We start from the raw sequence: 27,774 nt of genomic DNA, 5'->3' as shown, positions 1-27,774 counted from the left end.
TGTTACACCATCTAGTCCTACCCCAGCAATGCAGCCTGGCTTTGGTCCTGTTTGTTCACACCACCTCTTTTTCTTTAGCTTCTGGGACAAGCAGTGAGGCTGTAGGACAGGAGAAAGGTCAAGCCCTTCTCCTTTCAACCTGCACAAGCTCAAGGCTGCAGTCAGAAGAAAGGTGAAGGGGAGACTGCCATGGGCTTCTGTAACTGCAGCTTCCTGCACAAGAAAGGACACAGAACATCCTGTGGTTTTTGCTACTGTATGGTTTAGCCAAATACAGGTGTATTCTCACACAGGTATCAAAAAGCATAGTCTTGATGGAAAAGCTGTTTCACTGACAGAGATGTTCCATCAAATCCAACACCCTAGATGGGGTGATGTCAGTACTGATGAGATTGAGAACAATTTATCTGATTATTTGCACGTTTGTGTTTAAAGTCTGGTTTGCTCAAGAGCCGCTCTACTTGAAATTGGAGACTTCAATGGCCTTCACCATTTCCATATACAGCAGCTTTTCACTAGCCTAGAAACACTACAGTATCAGACTTGCTGTTGAATCAAGATCTTCTTTTCCCATATGGAAAAAAAAATGCCTGTGTAAAGTCTTCAGTGGTAAAAATCATCATTGCTGGGATCCTTTTCTGATGTGGCATTAGCACAGCACATTGAATGGTGGGACCCTGGTCAAAGACACTGGCTCTCGGGTCATGTATCATCATACAAATAAATAACAGCGTTATTCAAGATTAATCATTATCACACTGTGATTATTTCAGTAGAAAACAACTGTTTTGAAAAGTTAGCCTCAAGTAGACCTTCTGCTCCAAAATAAAAGGGTTTTTTTAGGATAATTCCTTAGCTAACAAAGTAATTATCCCATAATAAAAAGCTTATCATTTGGAACAGAGCAGCTTGATGAGGATATGTTCTGGGAATACTAGGGCAAGATACCTGATCGTCAGTGCTGCTTACTTCCCGAGGGGGTTGTAACATTTGGCAGTGCCAGTATAATGTTAATGTAAGCATTGCTGTCTTCCCCGACCACCACATATTTTCTTTCACACTAGCAAACAATAAAACAACAGGACAGCCCTAATAAGGTTGGCACCTCCAGCACAGAATCACAGAATAACCAGGTTGGAAGAGATCCACCGGATCATCGAGTCCAACCGTTCCCATCAAACACATCAAACAGCAGAAAAGAAACAGGGAAAAATAACCTACTAGCAGCCTTTAGAGCAGAAGATGCACCTTTTCCCAAGCAGAAATCATTCTTACTTGAAGCTGCTATCATACGGAGCAGCCTGAAATGTCCATTTTTTTTTCATCAAATGCACAACAAAAATGTGCCTTATTCTTCATCTGACAGAAGGAAAAAAATATCAATGAATTATTCTGACTTTGGTCAGTCTCTTGTCTTCTTCTGACCTGGCCGTGCCGAGCACTGATGGGGGAGTAGAGGTAAGGAGGCTCAAACCATCAGCCAAGCAGGAGTTTGAACTTAGGCCCAAGTCTTGATTCCCATGCAGTCTGTTCTCATGCCTGTATGTGTTACGCATGCAGCTTTGGGAAAGGACTTTGGGAAAATTCCAGTTCTTCATAGAGGGGGAAATTCAGATGCCCTGGGTCCATTGACAAAGGCTTGATAGCTTTGCTGTGGTCTGGACAGCTCTGGTGCAACTAGGGATGAGCACAGCTGCAGCTAAAGCCACCAATAAATGCCCAGAGAGTGGTGTGGGGACTAAAGTGACAGCGTGTATCAGCTCAAGCCACTGCAGGGTACGCACACAGTCAAAGATTTTCTCTTCATGCCAGCTCAGCCGCTTCAATAAGCAGTAGACATAAAAATACCACAAGTTTGGCAAAGTAACACAAGATGAAGCCCAAGGGCACAAAGAAATCGGCAATCTGAAATATTTCACATCAGAAATGCTCTCAGAATGATTGCCGAAGTGGGAACTTTAAAGTTTTCAGGCTGTTATTCAAACTAGCAAGAATTTTTCAGCCTGTCAATGAATATACCTGCTTCATATCCAGAAAAACTGTATCACTGGGAATGATAGTGCCATGTCCACCTGCAGGAAATAGCTCCTGCCCTATTACCACAACAGAAAAACAAGTTTGAGGGAAACCAAATCATAAGTAGTTAAAGAAATCAATTAGAAATTCTACAAGTGAGTGGAACTAGAGACACGCTGGATATCCTGGCACTGGTGAGACCGCACCTCAAATCCTGTGTTCAGTTCTGGGCCCCTCACCACAAGAAGGATGTTGAGGCTCTGGAGAGAGTCCAGAGAAGAGCAACAAAGCTGGTGAAGGGGCTGGAGAACAGGCCTTATGAGGAACGGCTGAGGGAGCTGGGGTTGTTTATCCTGGAGAAGAGGAGGCTGAGGGGAGACCTTATTACTCTCTACAACTACCTGAAAGGAGGTTGTGGAGAGGAGGGAGCTGGCCTCTTCTCCCAGGTGACAGGGGACAGGACAAGGGGGAATGGCGTCAAGCTGCGCCAGAGGAGGTTCAGACTAAATATCAGAAAGAAATTTTTGTGGAAAGGGTCTTTGGGCACTGGCAGAGTCTGCCCAGGGAGGTGGTTGAGTCACCTTCCCTGGAGGTATTTAAAAGGCAGGTAGATGAGGTGCTCAGGGACATGATTTAGGGGCAGATAGGAATGGTTGGACTTGATGGTCCAAGAGGTCTTTTCCAACGTGTTGATTCTATGATTCTGTGATTGTATATTTGTGTTGGGGAGACAGGTGGCCAAAGCTGGTATCTGTATGAACAGGGTAATCATCAAGAAAATCTGCTTCTTGAGGATCCGTTCTGTAGGCAGAGGAAGGCAGACACTTACATATGCCTCACGCAGCTTGGGGGAAGGCCAGGGATGTGGCATGATGAGGAAGCAAGCATTTATTTAACATTGTGGTAGAGAGAGAAGAGAAGAGAATAATAGGAGCTAAGAAATTCACAACTGTTTGAATCTGGATAAGCAAATGCAAGCCAAATCCCAGACTTTAAAAGATATGTGATCTGGATGGTAATTCAATCCATGATGTGGAAAAGCTGTGCAGGGTAAAGTAAGATGATTTTTCTACTACAAGACCTAGCTTAAGCAGCCATGACCTTACTTTTCCTCCAGGGCACTCCATGCAGTAGTTTGTCATTATGTCCTAATGACACTTAACAACACTCCTCATTAGAGAGGACTAAGGGCTGTCCAGACCCAAAGGCAAAAGTGGTAGAGCTCTGACAGATGGCTCTCAGAAGTTAAATTCTCAACACCTTGAATTCTGTGGGCCAGTGAATCAGGTTGAGGTCCAAATAATCCAGTTAGAGTGCATAAAGTGTTTTCTGGCATGCCTCCTTCACCAGGGACCTTTCACGGAAGGTGGGACCACAGCTGCAGGGTTAATGCAAAACTTGGGAGCTGCTTTCCTAGCCTCACGACCACAGAGTACCCCTGTCAGGGAGACACACAGCACAGACGGAGACAGGGTATGTTATGGCAGATGTGCCATACAAGGACAGGCTGAGAGAGTGGGCTTGTTTAGCCTAGAGTAGAAAAAGGCCCTGTGGAGACCTTACAGCAATCTTCCAGTATTTAAAGGGAGCCTGCAGGAAAGCTGGGGAGGAACTCTTAATTAGGGAGTGCAGTGATAGGATGAGGGTAAGAGTTTTAAGCTGAAAGAGGGGAGGTTTAAGATCAGGTCTTAGGAAGAAATTCTGAACTGTGAAGGTGATGAGGCACTGGCACAGGCTGTCCAGGGAAGTTGTGGTTGCCCCATCCCTGGAGATGTTCAGGGCCAGGTTGGAAGAGGCTTTGAGCAACCTGGTGAAAAAACGGCTTTGAGCAACCAGGTCCTGGGAGGTGTCCCTGCCTGTGGAACTGGATGATTTTCCAACCCAAACAATTCTATGATTCTATGACCTTCTCATCTTGAGGAAGTGCCACTTTTGTGCACCTTATTTTATTTGCAGTACTGTCGGTGAAGTAAAATGAGAATGAGATACTCTTAAGTTCCAACGATTCATATGACAATTAAACAAGATGAATCAAAAAGAAAAACCGGTTAAAATCGACCCACCAGCTTCCAGCAGATAGAAGTTACTTTATTTTTCCTACCATTGTTGTTGGGGGAAAAACAAAACAAAACATAACATACAGGAGTTGACAGGCTGAGGCCAGCAGCACAGCAGGAGTGACCGTGAACACAATAGCCCTGCTTCCTATCTCAGAGGCAACTGAGAGCACAGCCTTAGTTCCTGTCTCCATGGCTGACAATGGATATGGACTACAAATAAAAGCTCTCTCAAATTAAGCCTTTTTTTTTTTTTTTCAAGAGTTGACCTCTTCCTTCCCTCCATCTGCAAAAAGCTTTGCGCTGAAGGGAAGGAGTTGATTCCCAGATCAGCTTCATCCCCTGGCACTTTGCAGGTTGGGACCTCATCAGTCTGACTGAGAACTGGCCTCGTGTGAGACAAGTTCTTCAAGGATATAACTTGCTGATGGTGAAAGAGTCCTTCTCACTTCATAACCCCCTCCTGAACTTTTTCTCGTAGTGCATCCCCAATCTCACGCTCATTCTGGTACAGGTAGGCACAACCAAAGTGTTGGTACCCAGCAAATTTCACTGCATTTCTCACTGTTCCTTGGAGAGACTGAACGAAGAAGAAAACTCAGTAACTTGGTGAACAGCAGAAAAAAAGAGGTTTGCTGTCTTTCAATTCTGGAGACTTTAAACCTCCAAATAATGAGGTGTGCCAGATTGGATCTTGCTTTTGTTTAGTTTTCTGGAATAAAATGAGCCCTTTGGAACTGGCTGTGAGTGTCACTGATGAGTTGCTTGAGCTGGTCTGCCCTTTTCTAAGGACTGAACGTTCACATTCAGTCACCTGGCTATCTTGAAATAAGTTCTAATTTGCCCTGAAATTAACAGCAATTTTAGTATGAGATACTAGCGAGATGAGGAAAGGCTCGCTGGGCCTGCACATAAACAAGGCAGCTCTTGTTGACACAGGACAAATGAGGTGAGAGGACAACAAAACTCTACAGACAGTGCCACCTCCTGGGTAAAATACACACTCTGGCATTTAGTAGCAAAGTAAATCACTTCAAATTCTTGGCTCAGAGACACTGAAGATTTGTCTGACGGCTGCGTACCAATTCTGGAAAATGGCACTTCATACAGAAACATGATTCAAACCCATGACCACCCCCTACATTTAACTTCATTACATCTCCACCCATCGTCTTTTTAAAAATTCAGTTTTCCAAGTATTTCCAATTGAAGGGTGCTTGGTTGATTTGTCTAAATTTAAAACAACCTCATAGAAGCTGCAGCAGGGTTTTTCCATGTGTCTGCATATAACCAGTTTTAAGTTTTACAAGGTTTTCATTTTGCAGCCCCTCTCCCCATCCCCCCCGCTTCCTACCTATGAACACTGCAGCCCCTAAGGTGGCATGGGAAAGCAAGATAACAGTGATACCAGCCAAAGAGCAGACGTTATAGAGTGTCCTTATCTCTGGGTGTTGCTGCAGCATGGGAAAGCTGCTGTGGAAGAGCCTTGGCATTACTTTTATGTGAAGGAGGAGCTGATGAAGAACAAAGGTGAAAATATACTCCACACTGGTGTGGCCACACCTCGAGTATTCTGTGCAGTTTTGGGTGCTGCGCTATAAAAAGGATATTAAGCTAATGAAGAGGGTCCAGAGGAGGCCACAAAGTTGCTGAAGGGTCTAGAGGGGAAGTTGTATGAAGGGCAGCTGAAGTCACTTGATCTGTTCAGCCTGGAGGAGAAGGAGCGGGGACCTCATCACAGTTTACTGCTCCGTCACAAGGGCAGGAGGAGGAGCAGGCACTGATCTCTTCTCTCTGGTGACCAATGATAGGATCAGAGGGAATGGCAGGAAGATGTGCCAGGGGAGGCATATGTTGGATGTTAGGAAAAGACTCTTCACTCAGAGGGTGGTGGAGCACTGGAACAGCTCCCCATGGAAGCAGTCATGGCACCAAGCCTGACAATATTCATGAAGCATTTGGACAACACCCTCAGACACATAGTGTTGGGGTTGTCCTATGCACGGACAGGAGCTGGACTCCATGATCTTTGTGGGACCCTTCCAACTCGGGTCATTCTGTGATTTTGTGATTCCGCTTTTCAGAGAGAATAATACATTAGTTCATTTTATGTGGTGGTCACTGAACCAGACTTCAAGTTCCTAAAGCCAGAGGGACTGTGTAAAGGAGAGGGCCCATTGCACGTTGAAACACAAGGAGTGGCAACTGAAGTTGCTGTAGGAACCTCGAGATTGAATAGCTTTGACTAAATAATCTTAGTGAGTTTGGGCCATGTTTTCATTGCATTAAGACAAGAGATTTTTGTGGTGGCAGGAATCACCTGTCCAACATCTTCCTTTTGTTTAGTCCTAACTGGTTAGTGTCCCGACAGGTTTCTTCAGAGATCTCATCCATGGCAGCGTCAGTGGACTACGAGGCCCCACTCAAGGCATACTTTGTTTTTTTTAAAGCCAACTTAGTCCCTTTAGGCTTCTCAGTGCCTTCAGTCATCAGGTAAATCAACACTAAACGGGTTAAACAAACTCAGCCCCACTTGCACATAAGTCATATGACGATTAGCAGCAGCTGACACAAAAATATAGTAAGAATAGTTAAAGCGACTTTTATCATTTCATGAAAGCTGTAGTTTTAGTTTCCAACCTACAAGTCTTGTTCCTTTCATTTCCCTCTCCCCTTTGCCTGGGGGTGGGGAATAATGGAGTTGAGAGCCCCAAAGCAGTTTTTAGCAGCAGCAATTAGCCAGGCTGGGGCTAAACTGTGACAGATATGGGTAGTAAGCATAATACGTATTATGTACATGATGACTACAGCATTCTGCACCATCCATCTGATGCCCCATTACAGAAACTACTGAGGTATCCATATGGCTGGTTGGCAACCAAGGACAGGGAGAAATCTGCTTCAGCTCATTGCAGAAACTAATATAGATTAACAACTGGCTGGCTTTCCAGGACAGCTGTCGTGCCCCCTGTCCCTCAGTGACATGCAGCTGTCTTGCTAATAACAGGGACTTTCCTACTTCCTCTTCAACCTCCGCTCTGTCCATCCCAAAGGCAGACTTGGAGAGGATTATTTCACTCACTGGGCTGCCCATCCCTTGCACAGCAAAGCACATTTTCATGCTGTATCAAGCTGCATCCCACCACCTGAAACTTCAGCCATTGCTCTGGTTTAGAAGCATAGAATGGTTTGGTCTGGAAGGAACCTTAAAGATCATCCAGTTCCAGCCCCTCTGCCATAGGCAGGGACACCTTCCACTAGGATCAGGTTGCTCAAAGCCCCATCCAACCTTACCTTGAACACCTCCAGGGATGGGGCTTCCACAACTTCTCTGGGCAACCTGTGCCAGTGCCTCACCACCCTCACAGGAAAAAAATTCTACCCAAGATCTGATCTCTCTTTCAGGTTAAAACTGGTACCCCTCAACCTATCACTGCCCTCCCTGTTAGGAATGCACAGTACAGTGGCCAGAGAAGGAAGGGAGAGAGCAAGGCAGTGCCAGCTGGCAATCAGCTGAGGAGTACTAAAGAAAAATCCCTGATGTTCAAGCACATCAAGGCATCTTAGCTCTCCTATCAGTGCATGGACTGTATTGTGCATTTAAGAAAACAATCATTGCCTCAGAGCACCCTTTCTTAAGCCCGTGTGCAGATCTTCATTCACTCTGCCTTTATTTTAAAGTCCTTGTTCAGTTTTTTACAGCACTTACGACCTTTTTTTAAAAAAATTCAGATAATTTTAGCTCAGAAGGAATACTTTTCCAGTTCCTTGACTTCATATATGTCAGAATTATATTTTTTTTTATCTATCAAGCTCTCTAAAGCACTGGTGAATTCTAGGCATGATTCCACAGGCAGGTGCAAACAGTGCTGAGCCTGCCAACCTGAAGCTAGTAAAATATAAGCCAGCCATGTGGGAAACAGCATGGAGTCAGAGCTAAATAGCTCTCCTCTGAAAACCGACTGCTTCATAAAATGCCTTCAAAATGTTGTTTGATGTTTCTGTTTGCACTTGTTAGCAAAGTGCTGCTCTCTGCTCACAGCATCAAGCCTAAGTTGTGTTATTAGAAATGCCAGCATGGACGTTATTGGCAAAACCGATCCTTGCTTGACGTCACCAAAATTACCCTGGGAAAAGTACAGCCTCAGTTGGGGCAGGACCAGAAATTTGACTTCAAGGACAGGAGAGCAGTAACACAAATCTGCCTGAAAGGCAACGCTATAGGAAATGCTGGGGGCCAGTGGTGGCTTCCAGGAGGAAAAAAACTGAACCTTTCTCCAGGGCGGCTGCTGGTTGAACCTCAGGCTGCTGAGTGATGACCCAGATGCATCAGTGAGGACAAAAAGGCAGTGACTGCCGGCGAGAGAATCTGTTTAGCAAAGGTTAAACCTGTTGGAAGAAAATGCCTTTGATGATTAAATATTCCTGCCATTAACCTGCAGGAATATCGTCACAGGATTCAGTATTGGACACAACAGATACGTTGAGATCCACAAAATTATCAGTAAAGCCATTGTTAGGAAAAATAACTATTAATGCTAAGCCCTAATATGATTCACACATTTCATTCTAGCAACTACAGTCTTATCAACACATGGTTTTTTAATCTGTATTAGAACAGGTCCTTTTTTGAAGGTCTTTTTTAAATGTAGATCTCACATGCAATGGTTTTGTGTAAATACCACTGATGATTACTTTGTAAGTGGCTCTTGTAAATGCAAATGATTCTTAAAGTAAAGCATCAAAAAAATGTTTCTCTCTTACTTTCATGTGTAATTTGGGGATGTACAACATATTGAAGTTTTGGACATTATCTCTGTGTGTGATATATATCATACATATTTACTTTTTTCTATTTTTCTATGTGTTTCTTGAAGGTAGGGAATATCTGAATCTGAGCAGGAGTCTCTCAGAGATGATGCAGAGAATGTGTGTGTTTTGTTTCTGCTCCTTCCCTTAAGACATTGTAATCCCAAACCATACAAAAAAACAGAAAGGAGGAGTTACCGGGACTTAAAATAATGTTTCCAGACATGTATTCTTGGCTTTATCTGGCTTTTCAAAGCCCTTGCTAACCATGCTGGGCTTCATTTGCACAGTGGCTCACAGGACAATTAGTTCTGACTCCTTTTTGGTGAGTCTACAAAGGAAATTTTTTTCTGGCAGAAATTCTGGCAGAAATCCAGGCAGTGCTTTGGACAAGGTGGACTCCACATTAGAGCTGACCTCCATGTTAAAACTTTATATCAATACTCTAGCACTGAATCCCATGCACTTAAGTGAAGGTCGTCCTCAGGCAGTTTTTCCAGCACACAATGTAGTCTGCACACCTCTATTCCTCCCACGGCCTATCTGGAAGCAGTATTACGCTTCCACTTGACAACAAACCTGGCAATAAACCCATTGTGCCTCCATCACAAGGACCGAGTGCCCAGAGCAATATTTAGTCTCATTTCCTTGGCTGTTGGAGCTAAACATTAGCAGCAGCTCAAGCCTGAATACTTAATCTGAGCACACAACCTGTACACGTGGCCTGTAGCCTCTTACCTGCATTTATAGTGTTCAGGAAAAAAACAGACTGAGAATAATCCACAAGACTAATTTTCTAGGTAATTTATTGCACACTATTTTATTCAAAAAAAACATTAACTACTTTTCATTTAGATAGTGACTGAAAAGATTCTTAATATATCTCAGAAACTGTTTCCTTGATGGGTGATATACCTGTAAGGTTATGACACATTTGAGGCATTTCTCATAAGCGCAGCTTGATTTTCGATGTCAAGTTATATCAAATTACAAATATCTCACCAGTCTCTTAATCCATTAACTTCTCCATCTCCACAAAGGCACCATCTTCCAGCTACTTCACATATGCAAAGTGCTGGATAAAGCAGACAGGAATTTGGTTTTCTTACTCACCCATTGCAAGGCGCTTTAGAAAGAGTGTAGCGCGTTCCCAAGAGGGAACAGGCAGAAAACTCCTCATCCTGGTGACAAAAATACACTGGTATTTTATTTAACAGAGAATGAATCGTAAAAATACAGAGGCGTTGAGCAGAATAATAGACCTTGCTAGTACAGTGAAACACCTACTAGCTCATAAAAAACATAATTTCACAGCTATGCTCCAAGATTTCTCAGTTCCCCTCTCCCCTCCCACCTAACAAACAGAAAATGGACAAGATTTGAGAAGTTCATCATCATTATTAAAATACAATCAGGTTCTACATATTGTAACTAACTTAGTAATTTTAAAATGTGCTCAGACCCACAAAAATAGTATCCTTATAAAGATACAGATAAGGAATACACTAGTCTAGAGGGACTAGCGGAGTCTAGAGGTCATCTAGACTACTGGAGTCATAGATCCTTTCAGAGATTGTGGTACACCAGGACTTACCATAATGAGAGCTTCAAAAGCATCACAACCAAAGGTTTTAACATTCCTCACAGACGAGTCTTGTGATGAGCTGTCTGGTCATTCTTCCTGATCGTCACATTACCAACATTTCTTTCTGCCTCTCTCTACATTCTCCCTCCTGCTATATGGTCAGATCGTGGGAGCACAGGCTGAACCAACAGCAAACTGACAGGATTCAATAGAAGACTTAAAAATTACACTTAGGACATCTCCACTTCATGGGCAGAGAAGGAAGAAAGAGAGCAAGACAATTCCAGCTGGCAATCAGCTGAAAAGTACTAAAGGAAAATCCCAAAAGTTCAAGCACACTAAGGCATCTCACCTCTCCTCTGCATTGTGCAAAAATCACTAGCTAGCCTCAGAATCTCTCTTGCTTTGAATATTTTCTTCTATAGATTGAAGAAAATGCATACAAGTACCTGATTATCACGCTAAAACAGTAATAATCTCTATAAATACATACAAATTCATCTTGTAAATCAGTACTACAATAGCACCTGATTTAAAAAAATCTCTTCACGCTGCTACCAACTTCAAACACATCTCAACTCCTGTAGTGATTCTTTTTCAGGAAGGTTTTAAGGAGTAAACATCACTGATGAATGTGTCACAGAGGTTCTGGTCCTTGTTCCAGCTGCTTCTCAAGATTTTTGGGGTACCTTGCCCAGCCAGCCAGCATCTAATATAGTGCTAAAAGGCCAGAGCAAGTCTCAAGCTCTTACAGTCTTACTGGTTAAGTATGACTGTCACAGGTCTCCAGCCATACCACTTGCCCCCCTGGAACATCCTGCAGGCTTTGAGGCCAAATGCTTTCCCTGTACTGGAATCTAGGCATCAGCACTCAGGAAGTTGGTAAGTCAGCAGACACAAGGACTAATTATGCTACCTTTTGAGATGAAATTAATATATAGAATCACATAAATATCAAAAAATATATGAAAGAAACAGTTTCTATGTGCAACAGTTCTCAGATCCTTTCTCTAGCTGTGTCTCTCCTGCACTTTTTTCACAAATAAATGTGAAAGCAGAGGCTGCTGACTGAGTACAGAATGTCTTTCTTGTGGAACATTTGTACACATTCACATTGAAATAGAGGTGCTCAGCTCCATTAATGATGTGCAGCTTCCCAAGACATTCTGATACTCCTGGATAAGGCTACTGAGGACACTTTTTCATGTAAATCAAGAGATAGGCTGTTTCTCCCCTGTGGAAACAAATAAAAAGCAAATCACGATGTATGTTTGAACATCCAGGTTGCAAGTAACCTCCCAGGTTTGCTCCTGCACAGCTTTCTGTGGGCTAGGTCAACTGAACTGGCTTTCTCCAATACTCTTGGGGGAGCATATAGAGCTGTTCCACCCTCCCAGCAGCGCTATAGCTTATAGGAGAGATTCTCTCTCTCCACGGCTCTTTTCTTATGATGCATCAAAACAAAAAGCATGGAGGAATCAGGACTGACGTATTTAACTTCAGTCAGGACATAGGGTCCAAGTGGCAATCATAAGTAACAAGACCACTCCTGCAGCCCCATTCATGACTACTCAGTAATCCTGCAGGCTCCCGGCATAGTCCTATACAGTCACATCTGAATAACCAGAGTAGAAGAATGCTTTTTCTACTCTCCTACATGCCCTGTACACCCCAGGCAATATGCAGTTCAAAACATTTGTCTTCCCTTTCTTTGCTACCCTCAATCCAAACCCCAGAGCAGTATTAGGTAAAAAGAGAGATGTGTTTGCTTACCAGTGCAGGCTGGAATGTCCATAGGTACATTTAACATCATCCCATGATACCTTAAGAAGAAAAACACAAAAGGAGAGGCTGGTAAAAACTCTGAAGAGATGGACACACTGCGCTACCGGCACAGCAGTCCTTGTTAAGTAGTGTAAGTGGCACTCCCAGGAACTAAACATCATTTAATAAATCGGTTTATTGCTTTTACCCTTTGAGGAAAAACAGTTCCTTTGCCTCTTCTGAACACATGCATTAAACAGATCTAGAGCCCATAAAGTAGGATATACAGAAAAAAGCTGCTTCTGCAGACTGTAAGCCTGAAACCCGAGGACCTGTTTGGTATAGAAGCTAGAGGTGCTTTGCCCTCAGCTCAGAGTATTCTGTAGCAGAGGAATGATGTTCACCAAGCTCTACAGCTTTGGGTTTTTTTCCTGGTTCTCTTTAACCAGCAGTCAGTCAAACTGAAGGGGATCTGAAGGAATGTCCAGGAAGCTACAAAAGAAATGTGGATTTGTCTTCTCACCTGGCAAACCTCAGAATCGTTGAAGCAATACCATTTACATTCTGTAAGACTTCGAATATACGCACAGTAGTGTCCACAACTAGTTGATCCCGAATGAGCAACAACAGCAAAAAGCTCATACTGCCAGCCAGCCTGTGAAGAGCCACAAAGAGTAACTTTCAGAGCAGGAATTCTCATTTGCCATTGGCTGAAGAGAAGCAGCAGCCAGGACAGCAAGTATGTGTATTTTGCAAGGAAAAAGGACAAAGATTAGATTGGCCTTGAGGATCATGCCTTTTTTGCTCCTACTCACAGAGTTTTGCCTGCCAGCTATGGGTTGGCAACCCCCCTAGAGATCATACAAATGTGAAAAAAGCAGTAGGACAGCAAAAGGGTAAGACAGGGGCACTGCAGCCAACACTGCACCAGTGATGTTTCACTGTTGCCACAATTTCTCTTGTTATTTCTCAGTAAGGGGAACAGATCCATAGTGTGGGAGATCACCCTCAGCTGCCTGGCAAAGCTATCATCTCCCTGCTAGTCTCAACCCCATGGCAAACACCACTGCATGGGAAATCGCTAGGAATGGAGTTCCCCTGTCTTGAATTAGTGACCTCCGCAAAGCAGCAGGTCTGCTGCTCACTGGGACCATCTTGCCCAGGAGGCTGAACTCCAGGACAGAAGTTGCCTGCAAGACACTGTTTAAAATGTCTGGATTTGGTCATCCAAATGAACTGTGTTTTCATCTTTTCTTTAGTACATTTAGAAATGGAAGAAAACATTACGCTAAACACCCTCAGGCAAATAGGGACTGTGTTAGTCTGTTTTTCTGTTTGTAAAGCCTGGGTTTTGTCCATATGGCATAAAGCTCGTGTTATGGTGCTTTTGGTGATTTAATCTGAGCACAGAAAGTTGAATAATGCCTGAACCAGCTAAAACCACAGGATATGAGACAATACCAGGCACAGGTGAAGCCTGAAACATACATTTTTAAGACAGGTGCTTTGAGCTGAGGCAAGTACTGGTGTGATCTCTTAAGTTTTTTTGAGACTAGAGCAAAGGCAGAAGAAAATATACCCTTTTTAAACAGGGCACTAAGAGTATCTCACCTTTTTGATGTCATCTGCTTCACACTGATTTTCTGTCAAGACTGCATTGAAATCAAGGTCTTGTGGGAATGGCAAATAGTGACTAAGTTTGTGAATGTAGGCTGATTTTTCAAAGCAGAAACGCTTTAGGTGTATGGTTAGAGTCTGCGGCAGATGCACTAGCTTCATGCTCTGTAAAGCAATAAATAATATGATTGAAAACTGAGGAACAAACCATGGAGAGGTGCAGTGGAAACAACTGTTGCTACCTAGTGAGTGCAGCAGGGAGAGCAGTCAGTGCTAATGAATGACTGCCAATTCCAACAGACAGCAGATGCCAAACTTTTGCAGCTCATCTGCATGTGAAACACATCCAGGTTACAGAGCTGTGACAGCCAAGTTTCTCAACTTCAGCATGATCAGCACCCAGCCTTAGGTGTCTCACTGTAAAAAATGTAGATGTCCAGGGAGAGCAAGGAAGAAAGGAAATCACCCTACAGCAGCCTACTTAAGTGCAAATGTACAGCTCCAGTAACATATTCTTCTCCACACTTGGAGCTACGCAGTGTAAAGCCCCACAGTGGAAACACAACATAAACCAACAGAAGCTTTTCTTCTGGTACAGAAATGCTGCATCCCTCGATGACATATATTAAACCCCACTAAAGCATTCTTTTATTGCTAGAACTACATCTGCAGTAAGGAACTTGCCAACAGGGAAGGCAGATGTGGCTTACACCTAGCTGACATTGCTGTGCTGACAAGTCTTCAAGTTGTTGATCTCCTCTTAAACTGACATGGTTGACTCCCTTCCTGACCCTTCTTTGTCCCAAAGGGAGTTCTGAGTATAAGAGATATGGGGAAATAGTTCTCTGATTACCTGCAAAAAAGGTGTTTTCCTCCCACACTGTTCACAGAAACACATGTTTTGATCTGTCAGCTCTTCTGGTTGGAAAAAGTATTGCAGACAGTCCTCCTAGGAAGACAGAGGGATTTTTCCAACTGAATTCCTTCAAGCTGGATTTCTATTTTCACTTATTTTCACTTGCACAGAGTACAAACAGCAAAGCTACAGAAGGCATATTTTATTCAAAGGACAAAAGGCTGCCTGGCAACCTAAAAAAAGGGTACCTCCTTTATCCTAACCGCTGGTGTGACTACAGCAGTTGAAAAAAACCAGACCACCACAATTTCCACAATTGATCCACAGGTGTCTTTTATACATACTTCACAGCCTTAGAGGTTTTGAAAGAGGTTCCTTTAGGCTGGAACAGTATAAAGTGGTCAGAGAACAAACCAGGCCTAATGGTCCAGTGTCAACTGAAAAATCCACCATCTATTTGTGGCAGCAACTGAACTTACTGCTACTAAACTTACCAGAGTCTTCAGCATGTAAGAATTGGAATCCAGCAGTGGGAGCGGAAGGGTTATCATGCTGCTGTACCTCTTTGTTTCAAAAGAGCACTTCTGACAGGCCAGGTGCTCCTGTACACAGATAGTGTACAAGTAACGCAGCTCTTCAACCTGGAGGGGTTAAAAAATAGGCCAAAACAAGGTTTATGAAGAACACAACTGAGGTATTGCCCTCATGGTCTATAACAAGAGTAGACAAATGTCTGCTTTGACGCCAAATTTTATTCTTTTGTTTGGAAATGCCACAGAAGCCCATCTTCTGTATGAAGAGAATTATGACAGTGAGTGAGGAAGGATCACATTTCCAATGAAATCAAGATTCCGTCTCCCAATTGAAAGATTAGAGGAAAAATTCAAATAGGGAATAATTTTAAGAATTTAATTTAGGACAATTATCAATGAATGGGATTCTTCTCCAAGAAGGAAAGTAAACCACACATGACAAAGGCCAAAGGATCTGGTGTTCATTTCAGTGACTGTCCTTACCAGTTCTAGCTTTTTCATCTGCTTCTTTATCAAGTTCCAGAGAGTCAGAAAGAGCTGAGCAGCATCATACTGCACAAACACTGGATAAACAGAAAACACAACCTCAGTCGGTATTATGGACAGCACCAAGCACAAATTTCTCACAGATGACAAAGGGAGATTCACTGTCCCCCAGAAGATCCAGTTTCTTGTTCCTTTGCTGCTCCCTGCTAGGGACAGTTAGATTGAAGAGGAGCTACAACGTCTCCATGTGCCCTGAGCAGGCAGCAGGACAAGATGGGAGGGCTGGAGTGCCCCATTGTACAACCCAGCACAAAGGTCATGCTCTTGTCACCAGACACAGGTCCAAGATTATACCCAGCACCTACGGGAGGATATGGCTCAGATGTCTCATGGAGTTGATGGTTACATTTCTTTGAGTCTTTCTTAGAAAAAATACAGGGAAAATTCTATTCTCTTTTTCACCTTCAATACTCCACAGACTTGTCTCCCCCATCCACTCGTTAAGGCTGTAATGCTCCTGGGTGCTGAGATAAAAACGATAGGAAGGCCTATCCATATATCTCAACTACAGAATGGTATAAACCCCTTGATCCCTGTGCAGGGAAAAAAACCACAGCTTCAGCACAAGAAGCCAAGGATGATGTTGTAACATCAGCCTTTGGCTTTCTGCTTTGACTACACTGGTATATTAAGAAATCCAAAGTGGTGGGACACAGCTCAGTGCACAGCTTGCTTAGAATGGTTCCACACAGAATTGCTTCAAGATTGAACTTAGGAGGTGGGTGGAAAATCCACATTCTTGAATGCAAAGAAATGGTGGATTTAGATGTTTTTAGCCCACAATGAACTCAAAATTTAGGGACTTGGCAAAAAACTATACATAGTTTAGCCAAATCTTGATATTTCTGGAATACTTGTATGCTTGATCAATTGTGAATTTATTTTTTTTTAATAATTCAGCACCCTGAGGTGGAAGTGCTTTCAACTTCCCTTCAAGTCTGCAAGATCGGCCAAAGAGTAATTCAGCTGGGTTCTAGTAAGATTACAGACATCCCTGACAAAATGAAGCTCAGAAAATAAACCTTTCCTCGTGTCTAATTGCATATCTGTGATTCAGGTAAAGCGTCACTTGCTAGGGTATATGATTTTATGAACCACACTTTAACTTTAATGCCGGATAACAAGGTGGGAAATTCAAGCTTTAGAAGTCCTCTTTGGCCATCTCTCTTTAATTGGAAGAGAGAAGGCAGAACGCAGAGCCACTCAGTCTCAGGTGGGGAAATGATGTAAATGGAAATATTCAGGTTAGCTCTTGTTCCTTCTTAACATAAGTCTGGGCAGGCTACCATGTGTGCCTTTTGGCTTTTATATAATAAAGATCATAGCACTTAAATACATCATGTGTATTTGTGCACATAAACAGATCCTCAGCATCCTATCATCGCTTGTCACCTGTATATTCAACAATCTCTCTCACGTTTGTGACCCTGTCTAGTAGTCGTTCCACCCTTTGGGCATCAGCAAGGATATCCAGCAGCAGTTTTATTCCCCCTCTTCGCAAATAAGGTGCAGCATTTCACTCACCACTGGGAGGTAGCTCTACGGAGCAGTACATCGTCGTGTACAAACTCCCCATATTTCTGAATCTCTGAATGAGATGTCAAGACTCTGCACTGCTTACCAGTGCTTGGTAATTAACACCCCTTCTTAACAGACTGAGGTGGGCTCAAGGCGTTGCTGCTTACATTTCACTCCGTGTACGGAAAGACAGCAAGTGAGGTCTGTGGGAGAAACGGCTTTCTGCTTGCCACGCTGCATCTTCTCCAACAACAGGAGCATCTGGTATGGGACATTCCTCTTCTTCTGCACAGCATGTGGTGGCACTGTGATCCTATAAAGAGAAGAAGCAACAAGAATGGTAATCTAGCAGTACAGTGGAGGAACATTAGACATCACACCTGAAGGAGCAGAGGTGGACAGCACAGATAGCAACTTAAGAGGAACCAGAACGTGCGCATTTTTAGCAAAAGAAGGGGGAAAGGGGAAGCAGACACCTGCACTAGCTCAGAGTTCTAAAGTAAAAGGCCACAATTTTAAGTTGGCCTGTTCCTGAAGAAGGGACAAACTGAGCAGGACCTGAAGTGATTTCTGGGCTCTAGAAACAACACTAGTTACAACCAGTTTCTGAGCTGTTCTTGTCTTCCCCCACCTGTTCACGTCTTCATTCTCAATATACCCTCAAAACTTCATGGGCATGTATATTCTAATGCTTGCATTTCAGCTATGTGCCAACTGGAAAACTATTTACCCTCCCTAAATTTACTTTCTTTGCAGTCCAGAGGTTTTTCTAAGTCTTTATTCAAGTAACAACGGTAACCTACTGTCTACATTATTTAGCTTTGCTCATTTATGCCACTTCTCATCTTTGCATGCCTATAGCTTGTCTTCTTCCCTTCTGCAGCAACTGAGGCACAGACTCCATTTTAAGGTGACAAACAAAATCACTTTATTAAGCACAAGCAATCCCTTTTATACCCCTGCCTTGTTGAGGCAGTGCTTTTCCACTTGCCCAAATAGTTGAGTTATGCTTTCTTGTTTTCCAACCTTGCCAAGTCTGTTTTTAGCACAATAATCTACAGCTCTTAGCAAAAACCAGGGTATCCCACGGTCTCCTGCCTACCAGGGCAATATCATCTTTATTGTTTTCGGTTAACAAATCACCACCTGGCCCCACACCCTTCTGCACACTGCTGAGTGTGTAAGAAGTTTGGAGAGAGGAAGACTGAATAGACAAGATCCGTTTAGATAATTAAAGCTGCAGTGAACTGAGCAAACTGAAACCAAATTGAACTAATAATTAGTGTGCTTGGCTGGGAGGTGGAAGCACAAATCCTCCTCACAAACAAGTAGACAGTATAGGCATGCAAAATAAAATAGCTCTACATATCCACTGTCTGCAACAGCACTTACTGTGCTCAGTCGGATGTTAGCCAGGACAAGTCAGGGAGAGAGGCTACAGATCACCAACATGTTTATTTTTAAATGCTTAAAGTTACAAAATTAATAGAGGATATGGATACACACAATACATCCTTTACTTATAATGGGCCATGAGCATACCTGGAATGAAATCACATCCTGTTACGGAAAAAAGAGACACAAGTCATAAAGACTCGTTGTTCAGGACTGCAGCTTAGCAGTGTGCAACTAGCATGCGAGTCAGAGATGACTAACAAGTAAGAAAACTGCAGTTTCTACCCTTGCATGTCCTAGTCTGTGTATCACAGACACAACAAGGCAGAGACCTTGCTGAGTGAGCGAAAGCACCTTGCTAGTACCTTTGGGGCACAACAACCCTATGCAGTGCTACAGACTAGAAGAAGTCTGTCTAGAAAGCTGCCTGGAGGAGAGGGACCTGGGGGTGTTGGTTGACAGCGACTGAACGTGAGCCAGCAGTGTGCCCAGGTGGCCAAGAAGGCCAATGGCACCTTGGCTTGTATCAGAAACAGAGTGACCAGCAGGTCCAGGGAGGTTATTCTCCCTCTGTACTCGGCACTGGTGAGACCGCTCCTCGAATCCTGTGTTCAGTTCTGGGCCCCTCACCACAAGAAGGATGTTGAGGCTCCGGAGCGAGTCCAGAGAAGAGCAACAAAGCTGGTGAGGGGGCTGGAGAACAGGCCTTATGAGGAGCGGCTGAGAGAGCTGGGGTTGTTTATCCTGGAGAAGAGGAGGCTGAGGGGAGACCTCATTGCTCTCTACAACTACCTGAAAGGAGGTTGTAGAGAGGAGCGTGCTGGCCTCTTCTCCTGAGTGACAGGGGACAGGACAAGAGGGAATGGCCTCAAGCTCCGCCAGGGGAGGTTCAGGCTGGACATTAGGAAAAAATTCTTCACAGAAAGGGTCATTGGGCACTGGAACAGGCTGCCCAGGGAGGTGGTTGAGTCACCTTCCCTGGAGGTGTTTGAGGCACGGGTGGACGAGGTGCTAAGGGACATGGTTTAGTGTTTGATAGGAAGGGTTGGACTCGATGATCTGGTGGGTCTCTTCCAACCTGGTTATTCTATGATTCTATGATTGATGATCCAAGCATTCAAATGTACATCACATATAAAAAAGAAGTGGAGACATCAGAGCAATAATGGAAGCGTCTCAAGTAGTTCCAACAGGTCGTACCTTCGAAGTATCCCAGTGAAGCGTATATTCATAAGGAACACCTGGAGCAAAGAGTTCAGGCAGCAGGTCTGTCCAACATTGTACAGTCCAACAGCTCCTGTAGGCACAGAAAAAGAGGAAATCATGCCCAGAGACAGGTACGAGAAAATAAAGTGAAAATTATTTGGAGGAGGCAAACTCCTCTTGCACATATTCAGCCACTCAGTGCATAGACCCAGAATCTTGGTCAGATGTGAGAAAGTGTTCAATTTATTCTATGTTCCTCAAGCAGATAACGCTTATTTTACTTTGGTAACTGACAGGAAAAATCCAAGTAAGCTTGGATCATGATTGTCTCCCTGTTCCTCTATTTGCAGTCCTCTCTTAACACATCTGAAAATGAAATGAAATGAAAAAATAAAATAAAATAAAATAAAATAAAATAAAATAAAATAAAATAAAATAAAATAAAATAAAATAAAATAAAATAAAATAAAATAAAATAAAATAAAATAAAATAAAATAAAATGGAAAAATCCTGAAAAACTGAAGTCAAAGGCTGCCTATAAGACAATTTTTATCCAGCCTCTTACACATCCAGGCCTAATGAAAAAATGAGGACTTACACTTGGAACTGCACGCTAGCTGTCTACCACACAGGCTTTAAGTTTCCCTTTCAGCTTACCTCTTCTATTCTTTGTCTCAGTTTCAAAGAAAGGAACTAGGCTAAGAGAAGTGGAAAAAGCAAGTCACAGCTGTTCACACTGCATCTAAAAAGACGACATATTCCACATCCCAAAGGGGTAGAAGTAATTGTGATCAGAAATCAGACATTATTCTTCAGAAGTCATCACAAAAGGGAGAGAAGACACAGAATGGGGAAAAAGCTCCAAGACCTCACGTAAACCCCTTCCAAAAAAATCCCAAAATGGCAACTTGGCAGGGTAAAATGAGATCATAGAATCATAGAATAGTTTGAGTTAGAAGGGACCTTAAAGATCAACTAGTTCCAAACTCCCTGCCATGGGTAGGGACATCCCACTAGATCAGGGTGTATTGTATATTCCTCAGCAAGGAGGTAAAGAATAGGAGAAAATTAAGTCCAAGGACAGAGAATGAATTAGCAGGCATCAGAAACAGAAATTATGAAAATGAACAATAGACAAAACATTATTACCATTTTTTAAGTCTGCCACACCAAAGACTAATGTTGTCCTCTGGTCTTTTTCCTTTGGCTCTTCAGCTTCCTCTTTATTTTTTTGCACTTCTGCTTCTGCCTTCATGGTCTCGTTAAGTGCCAGCTCTAGTCTCTTACTTCTTTCTTCGCGTCCACTTCTTTGTCCCATCAACTATACTGTATATTGCAAAAAGCCACAAAAAGATGAGAAAGAGGGGAAGCACCCAGAAACACAGGATTTGTCTTTGTATTTGATATTTTCATGATGGCAAAGCAAATAAAATCAGGAAGATTACTGCAATGGCATTTGGTATATTTGAATTGACATGGGTATTGTAGGTGTGCCATCAGCAAGATAGCAGATGGAGCAACTGTACAGCCTGTCTTCCTTTTGAGGCTAAATAAATAAACAAATCTTCAGTTCCATGGCAACAGCTCCACCTAGCCAGGGAACTCCAAATACTCTTGTTCAAGAAGATTCAGTAAATAATATGCTTAAAATCGTCCAAATGGCTGATAGAATCATAGAAACTCCTCTGTTTAGCAAAAGTAATGCTTTATCACCCAAAGAATCCCAAGTATTCAAAAGGGCAAATTTCATCTCTCTAGCCTTTTGTGCTGAAAAGCATTTGTTTGTTTTCTGTACTGGGCTCTCTGCATTGTTTATGAGCACCTTAATCACAGCCCTACTGTGGCACTTTGGACTGTAATTTCCAAAGGCACTTAAGCACCTAAACATCAGTTTCATTTTATGTACCTTCAAGATATTACAGGTAAAGTAACTGTTTAAGCAACAGAACCATTATAATGCCCTGATTTCCAAGGGAGTAATGAACAGAACATTGCTACGACAGTCTCTTGTGACTCAGCTATTGCCTTTTTAAATAAAATGTTTTTTTCAAATCATCAAACTAAAGCAAAGCAAAAATGCACAAGCAAAACAGTGTGACAAATGTTCAAACACGATTACACAAAATTGAAGCTTTTTAAAAGCCCACATCCAACAGTGAAGCAGAATCAGAAAAAAATATGCTTAGGGAAGCATCGTCGGGGGATGGAAACCGCAAAACAAATGCTGAGAAATCATTATTTGACAAATAATAAACAGCACATAAAATGAGCCTGAGGCCAGGTACTGAAAGAATGAATAAAAGCTACCAAGAGGGGGAAATAAGCAAAAAATCCTTGTTCTGCCTTTCACCAAAAAAAAAAAGAAAATCTTTGCTTTAAAAGCACATTCTTTTTCAGGCTAACCCTGCCTAATAATGTTAAATATCAAAGTTTCTGAAGAATTTATCAGGGAGGGGAACTAGAAATGGATTAATTTTTTTCCAATTATTACCTTTAAGCTTCAGTATACTTTTTCTCAAGTGTACTTTTGATTCTTTACTTTTGAAGATTAATTTTGAACTCAAAGCGTAATGCAGTCAGGTTCTCTAATATTGTCGAATTTGCTGAGGAGTTAATTTCATTTGGGATAAAAAAATGAACTCAGGCATTCAAACAGATTCAAGATTATTACTTTTTATATCCAAACCCAGTGATTAGAACAGCTATGCAGGAAAAGAAACTGGATTTTATTTCTTCCTTGGCAGAACAGTCTGAAGCCACACTGCCTCTTCCCTTGGAAATGATTTAACAAGGCATTTAGGTTTCTGAAAGCCCAGCTGGAGCAGGAGACCATCTTTGCTCGTACAGTGAGAGCCAGCAGGTTTAGTTGGTGTCATATCAGCTAGAAGATAAGTAATGCTCACAGCTTATGGATATGCCAAAGGAAACAGAAGGGAGGACACAGGCATGGATGGCATAAGTAGATAAACAACTAAGGGGATGAGGCAAACGGCAAACTCACAAAACAGTTTTTGGCAGGAGAGGTAGGATTAAGGATGGGCTGAAAGAGCAAGCTCAGGGCTAAAAGGCTTTGGGTGACTTGAGAATGGGTAGAAAAGTATTAGGGCAAGAAGGTGTAGGGGTATGCAGAGATGGGAGAATCTGGGTCTCTGGTTTAATGAAACTCTACCTCAGACACTAATAGCAGGAACCCTGGGGTGGGAACAGGGACACAAACACAAATTCCCAACCCTTGCACAGAACTGCCTCATTTTGGCTATCAGAAATACAGCATTTCTAAGATTTGCACTTGACCTTCCTTTCCCTGCATTAAATGCATAAAAAAACCTGGTGAGTGAGCAGAGAAATTGAAGAGCAGGCCCCAGTTTCTCCTTTCTCACTTGGAGGAGCAGAGTCGCTTCTTGGTTTCCTTTTCAGGTCGGAGTAGGACTCAGTATTGCTCCCTCAACGCACGTGGCTTGGCTCAGCCAAGTGACCACGCTAGCACTCCGCAGAGAAGAGGCAGCAGCAATACCTTCCGTGTACCCTCCATCCCAGCATCAGCCAGCCGTGCAATCCTTCCTCTCACCATGGCCTCCTCCACAGCCCACCTGCTCTCCCAAGACACCAGCATCTCACCACAAACCCCCAGTGGTCCCTCCATATCCCCACACTGCAGCCCCCAAAGTCATAGAATCATAGAATCACCAGGTTGGAAAAGACCCCCAGGATCATTGAGTCGAACCATTCCCATCAATCACTAAACCATGCCCCTCAGCACCTCGTCCACCCATCCTTTAAACACCTCCAGGGAAGGTGAATCAACCACCTCCCTGGGCAGCCTCTGCCAGTGCCCAATGACCCTTTCCATGAAATTTTTTTCCTAATGTCCAGCCTGAACCTCCCCTGGTGGAGTTTGAGGCCATTCCCTCTTGTCCTGTCCCCTGTCACTTGGGAGAAGAGGCCAGCACGCTCCTCTCTACAACCTCCTTTCAGGTAGTTATAGAGAGCAATGAGGTCTCCCCTCAGCCTCCTCTTCTCCAGGCTTAACAACCCCAGCTCTCTCAGGTGCTCCTTTTAAGACTTGTTCTCCAGCCCCCTCACCAGCTTCGTCGCTCTTCTCTGGACTCGCTCCAGAGCCTCAACATCCTTGTTGTGGTGAGAGCCCAGGGTCCTCCTCCATCACCTCTGTCCCTGGCACCTCTTCCCTGATGCCATCGCTCCTTTCCCCTCACAGGCATCTTGGGGAGTGGGCAGACGGCGAAGATGACACTGAGGCCAGAGGCGGACTTGAGGACAAGATGGCAGCCCAGGGACTCTCCTCAAAGGGATGCCACAAGGGCTCAAGCCCTTCACTCTTCTCTTGGACTGAAATAAGCCTTCCCACTTGGCTGTCAAACTACACCTTTGCCCAGCTCCCCTTTTCCCCCGCTTTCTCCTGTTTTCTTTTCTCCTGTCACCCTGTGGCTCTGGCTCATCCTATCCGACAAACCATCAATAAAGGTTTCTTACCAATTCCCTCCAGACCAGGTGCGCTTCGAGCCCTGGCAGGGCCCCCTTCACACCGCACTCACTGGCAGCTCTTGGGGGCTCCGACACCGGGGCAAGACAGTCCAGAGGGGGCAACCCAGGGGGTGCGGAGGGCAGGGGATGAGGAGGGGAAGAGGATGCAGACGGGAAGGGGATGCAGAGGGGACGGGGATGCAGAGAGCAGGGGGATGTGGGGAGCAGAAGGGATGTGGAGGAGAAGGGGATGCAGGGGGCAGAGGGAAGCGGAGGGCAAGGGGATACAGAGAGCAGGGGGATGTGGGGAGCAGGGGGGATGTGGAGGAGAAGGGGATGTGGGGAGCAGGGGGGATGTGGAGGAGAAGGGGATGCAGGGGGCAGAGGGATGCGGAGGGCAAGAGGATACGGAGGGCAAGGGGATACGGAAGGGAAGGGATTGCGGAAGGGAAGGGGATGCGGAGAGTAGGGGATGCAGAGGGAAGGGGATGCAGAGGGGAAGGGGGATACGGAGGGCAGGGAATAAGGAGGGCAGGGGCTGCAGAAGGCAGGGGATGCGGAGGGGGAAGGGGGATGAGGAGGGCAGGGGATGCAGAAGGCAGGAGATGCGGAGGGCAGGGGATGCGGAGGGCAGGGGGATGCAGAGGGGAAGGGGATACAGAAGGAAAGGGGGATGCAGAAGGCAAGGGATGCGGAGGGCAGGGGATGCAGCCGCCGCGGCGATGCCGGCGGGCGGAGTGGAGCTGCCCGGCCCCTTTCCCCGCCGGGTGCGTCAGAGGGCAGCAGCGCCCCGCGCCTCGGCTTCAGTTTTCGTTTCCCGCTGCCGAGAAGAGCGGGGACAGAAAGTGAAACTGCGCTCCGCCCTGGCCCTGCCTCCCCCCTCCTCCCCGCGAGCTGAGGAATCGCTGAGGTGGAAGAGAGCTCGGAGATCATGCGCTCCAGCCGTCAGCCCAGGCAGCTCCCTGCATGCTGAACCGTGTTAGCAAGGGGTTTGACTGTTGTGAAGTTCATAACAGCGTTAAAATTAGTCCTTGGAAAGTAGCAGAACATGGATAACGTTTCTGGGAGAATTTTTCCCCACGCGGGTCAGTGGGACACGCGCCCCGTCCCAGCTCTTGGCTCGCTGCACACAGTCAACGGAGATCGCTCCCTTGTGTTGCCCAGGACTAATAAAGGGCGCTTGCTTTCTAAAACTCCAAAACGAGTTTCAAAAAGTTTATTTGCCAGCATTTTTTGTATCGCCGGAGTGCCACGTCTACAGGTTTTTTGAACAGCCCCATGGATGGTGACTCCACAAGGCCATAACAAGGCCAAATGCCGGGTCCTGCACTTGGGGCACAACAACCCTGTGCAGTGCTACAGACTAGGAGAAGTCTGTCTAGAAAGTTGCCTGGAGGAGAAGGATCTCGGGGCGTTGGTTGACAGCGACTGAACATGAGCCAGCAGTGTGCCCAGGTGGCCAAGAAGGCCAATGGCATCTTGGCTTGTATCAGAAACGGTGTGACCAGCAGGTCCAGGGAGGTTATTCTCCCTCTGTACTCGGCACTGGTGAGACCGCTCCTCGAATCCTGTGTTCAGTTCTGGGCCCCTCACCACAAGAAGGATGTTGAGGCTCTGGAGCGAGTCCAGAGAAGAGCAACGAAGCTGGTGAGGGCTGGAGAACAGGCCTTATGAGGAGCGGCTGAGAGAGCTGGGGTTGTTTAGCCCAGAGAAGAGGAGGCTGAGGGGAGACCTCATTGCTCTCTACAACTACCTGAAAGGAGGTTGAGGAGAGGAGAGTGCTGGCCTCTTCTCCCAAGTGACAGGGGACAGGACAAGAGGGAATGGCCTCAAGCTCCACCAGGGGAGATTTAGGCTGGACATTAGGGAAAAATTCTTCACAGAAAGGGTCATTGGGCACTGGAACAGGCTGCCCAGGGAGGTGGTTGAGTCACCTTCCCTGGAGGTTTTTAAGGCACCTTCCCTGGAGGTGTTTAAGGCACGGGTGGACGGGGTGCTAGGGGGCATGGTTTAGTGTTTGATAGGAATGGTTGGACTCCATGATCCGGTGGGTCTCTTCCAACCTGGTTATTCTATGATTCCACCACTTCCCAGACAGCCTGTTCCAACGATTCACTGCTCTTTCTGTGAAGTAGTTATTCCTAATATCCAATCTGAACCTCCCCTGTACAACTTGAAGCCGTTTCCTCTTATCCTGTCACTTGTTACTTGGGAGAAGGGACCAGCACCCACCTATATACAACCTCCTTTCAGGAATCTGCAGAGGACAATAAGGTCACTCCTCAGTCTCCCCTTCTCCAGGCTAAATAACCCCGGTTCCCTCAGCCACTTCTCATCAGACTTGCGCTCCATTCCCTTCACCAGCTTCGTTGCCCCCCTTCCTTTTTGCTCAGGGGCTGCCGGCTCATCTCTGGAGCCACAGATGTGGGATGAAGTGGGCTGACAGTAGGCTGGAACAGCCATTGGCTCCACCACCTCCTGCTCAGCTCTGATGCCTTGGCCTGGTTCAGTCTGGTTTCTTCTGGGCACAGAGGCAAGAGTGAGCTCTAAAGGGAAGGGTGCAAAATGGAACTTTGCAGAAAAAACCCTCTTCTTCGGCAGAGGCAGTACCTCAGGGGGTTTGTTCTGCCCAGACTTTGTTCTGCCCCATCCCTGGAAGTGTTCACAGTCAGGTTGGACAGGGCTTTAAGCAATCTGATCAGGTGGAATTTGTCCCTGCCCATGTCAGCGGGGTTGTATTAGATGACCTTTGAAGGTCCTTTCCAACCCAAAACATCCTATGGTTCTATGACTTCATGTGGTTGCTCATTCCCTCTCAAAATCAGACCCGTTTTCAGCCTGACCTTTGTTGAGTTCAGCCACAAGAACAACAGGAAAGACAAGCTCCTGTCAAGGTCTTCAGTAGCCTACCTAGAAGCGAGAAAAAGCTCATTTAAAATAACCCCAAATGAGTAACTCACTTAGAAACTTAACCCAGGTGACAAACTGAAAGGCTTGACAGTTTCCCATCTGATGGTAGCCAACAGTGTTCAGTGGGATATACAAACAGCAGCACAACGGACAAAAAAATTAAGTATGTAGGCTAGGAATAAAGGCCAAACTCCCTGAGGAAGAGCAAGGAGGAGTGTATCCTAACATCCCTTATCAGATCAGCAACATATGTGCGTAAAAAGGAAACGCCCTTAGCTGAGGTATTGGAAAAAAAAAGTTACAAAGCACACAGTTAAATAATGTCAAGAAATTTGGCTAATTCTGACAAGAAATGGTGGCCACCACAAAGGGTTTTTAATTTTGAGAATGTTTGGGATAATTTGGCATGTGACCACCGCAAAGAGGATGGTCAAAGTCAAATATAAAAGCCTCAAGGGAAAAGCTGTAGCAATTTGGAG

At 44.7% G+C, this 27,774-nt stretch overlaps 1 protein-coding gene across 2 annotated transcripts in view; it reads right to left on the bottom strand.

Moving 5' to 3' along the window:
* Positions 1-24,612, bottom strand: part of USP18 (ubiquitin specific peptidase 18) — a 424,666-nt gene extending 400,054 nt beyond the window's left edge. Inside the window, exons 1-11 of one of the 2 annotated variants that reach the window (XM_069861655.1) lie at positions 24,395-24,612; positions 21,053-21,229; positions 19,897-19,993; positions 17,469-17,614; positions 15,721-15,800; positions 15,199-15,345; positions 14,702-14,797; positions 13,843-14,013; positions 12,755-12,886; positions 12,241-12,290; positions 10,305-11,701 (exon numbers count right to left, since the gene is read on the bottom strand). In XM_069861655.1, coding sequence (XP_069717756.1) covers positions 11,653-11,701; positions 12,241-12,290; positions 12,755-12,886; positions 13,843-14,013; positions 14,702-14,797; positions 15,199-15,345; positions 15,721-15,800; positions 17,469-17,614; positions 19,897-19,993; positions 21,053-21,221 — 1,137 coding nt within the window. In that variant the 5' untranslated portion in view covers positions 21,222-21,229; positions 24,395-24,612 and the 3' untranslated portion in view covers positions 10,305-11,652. The remainder of the gene's footprint in view (positions 1-10,304; positions 11,702-12,240; positions 12,291-12,754; positions 12,887-13,842; positions 14,014-14,701; positions 14,798-15,198; positions 15,346-15,720; positions 15,801-17,468; positions 17,615-19,896; positions 19,994-21,052; positions 21,230-24,394) is intronic. The other variant, XM_069861645.1, reaches the window with a different exon arrangement.
* Positions 24,613-27,774: the final 3,162 nt, after the last annotated feature.

The sequence above is a fragment of the Phaenicophaeus curvirostris genome, chromosome 1, assembly GCF_032191515.1.
Source record: "Phaenicophaeus curvirostris isolate KB17595 chromosome 1, BPBGC_Pcur_1.0, whole genome shotgun sequence".
NCBI lineage: Eukaryota > Metazoa > Chordata > Aves > Cuculiformes > Cuculidae > Phaenicophaeus > Phaenicophaeus curvirostris.
This window is presented reverse-complemented; position numbering and strand designations above follow the sequence as displayed.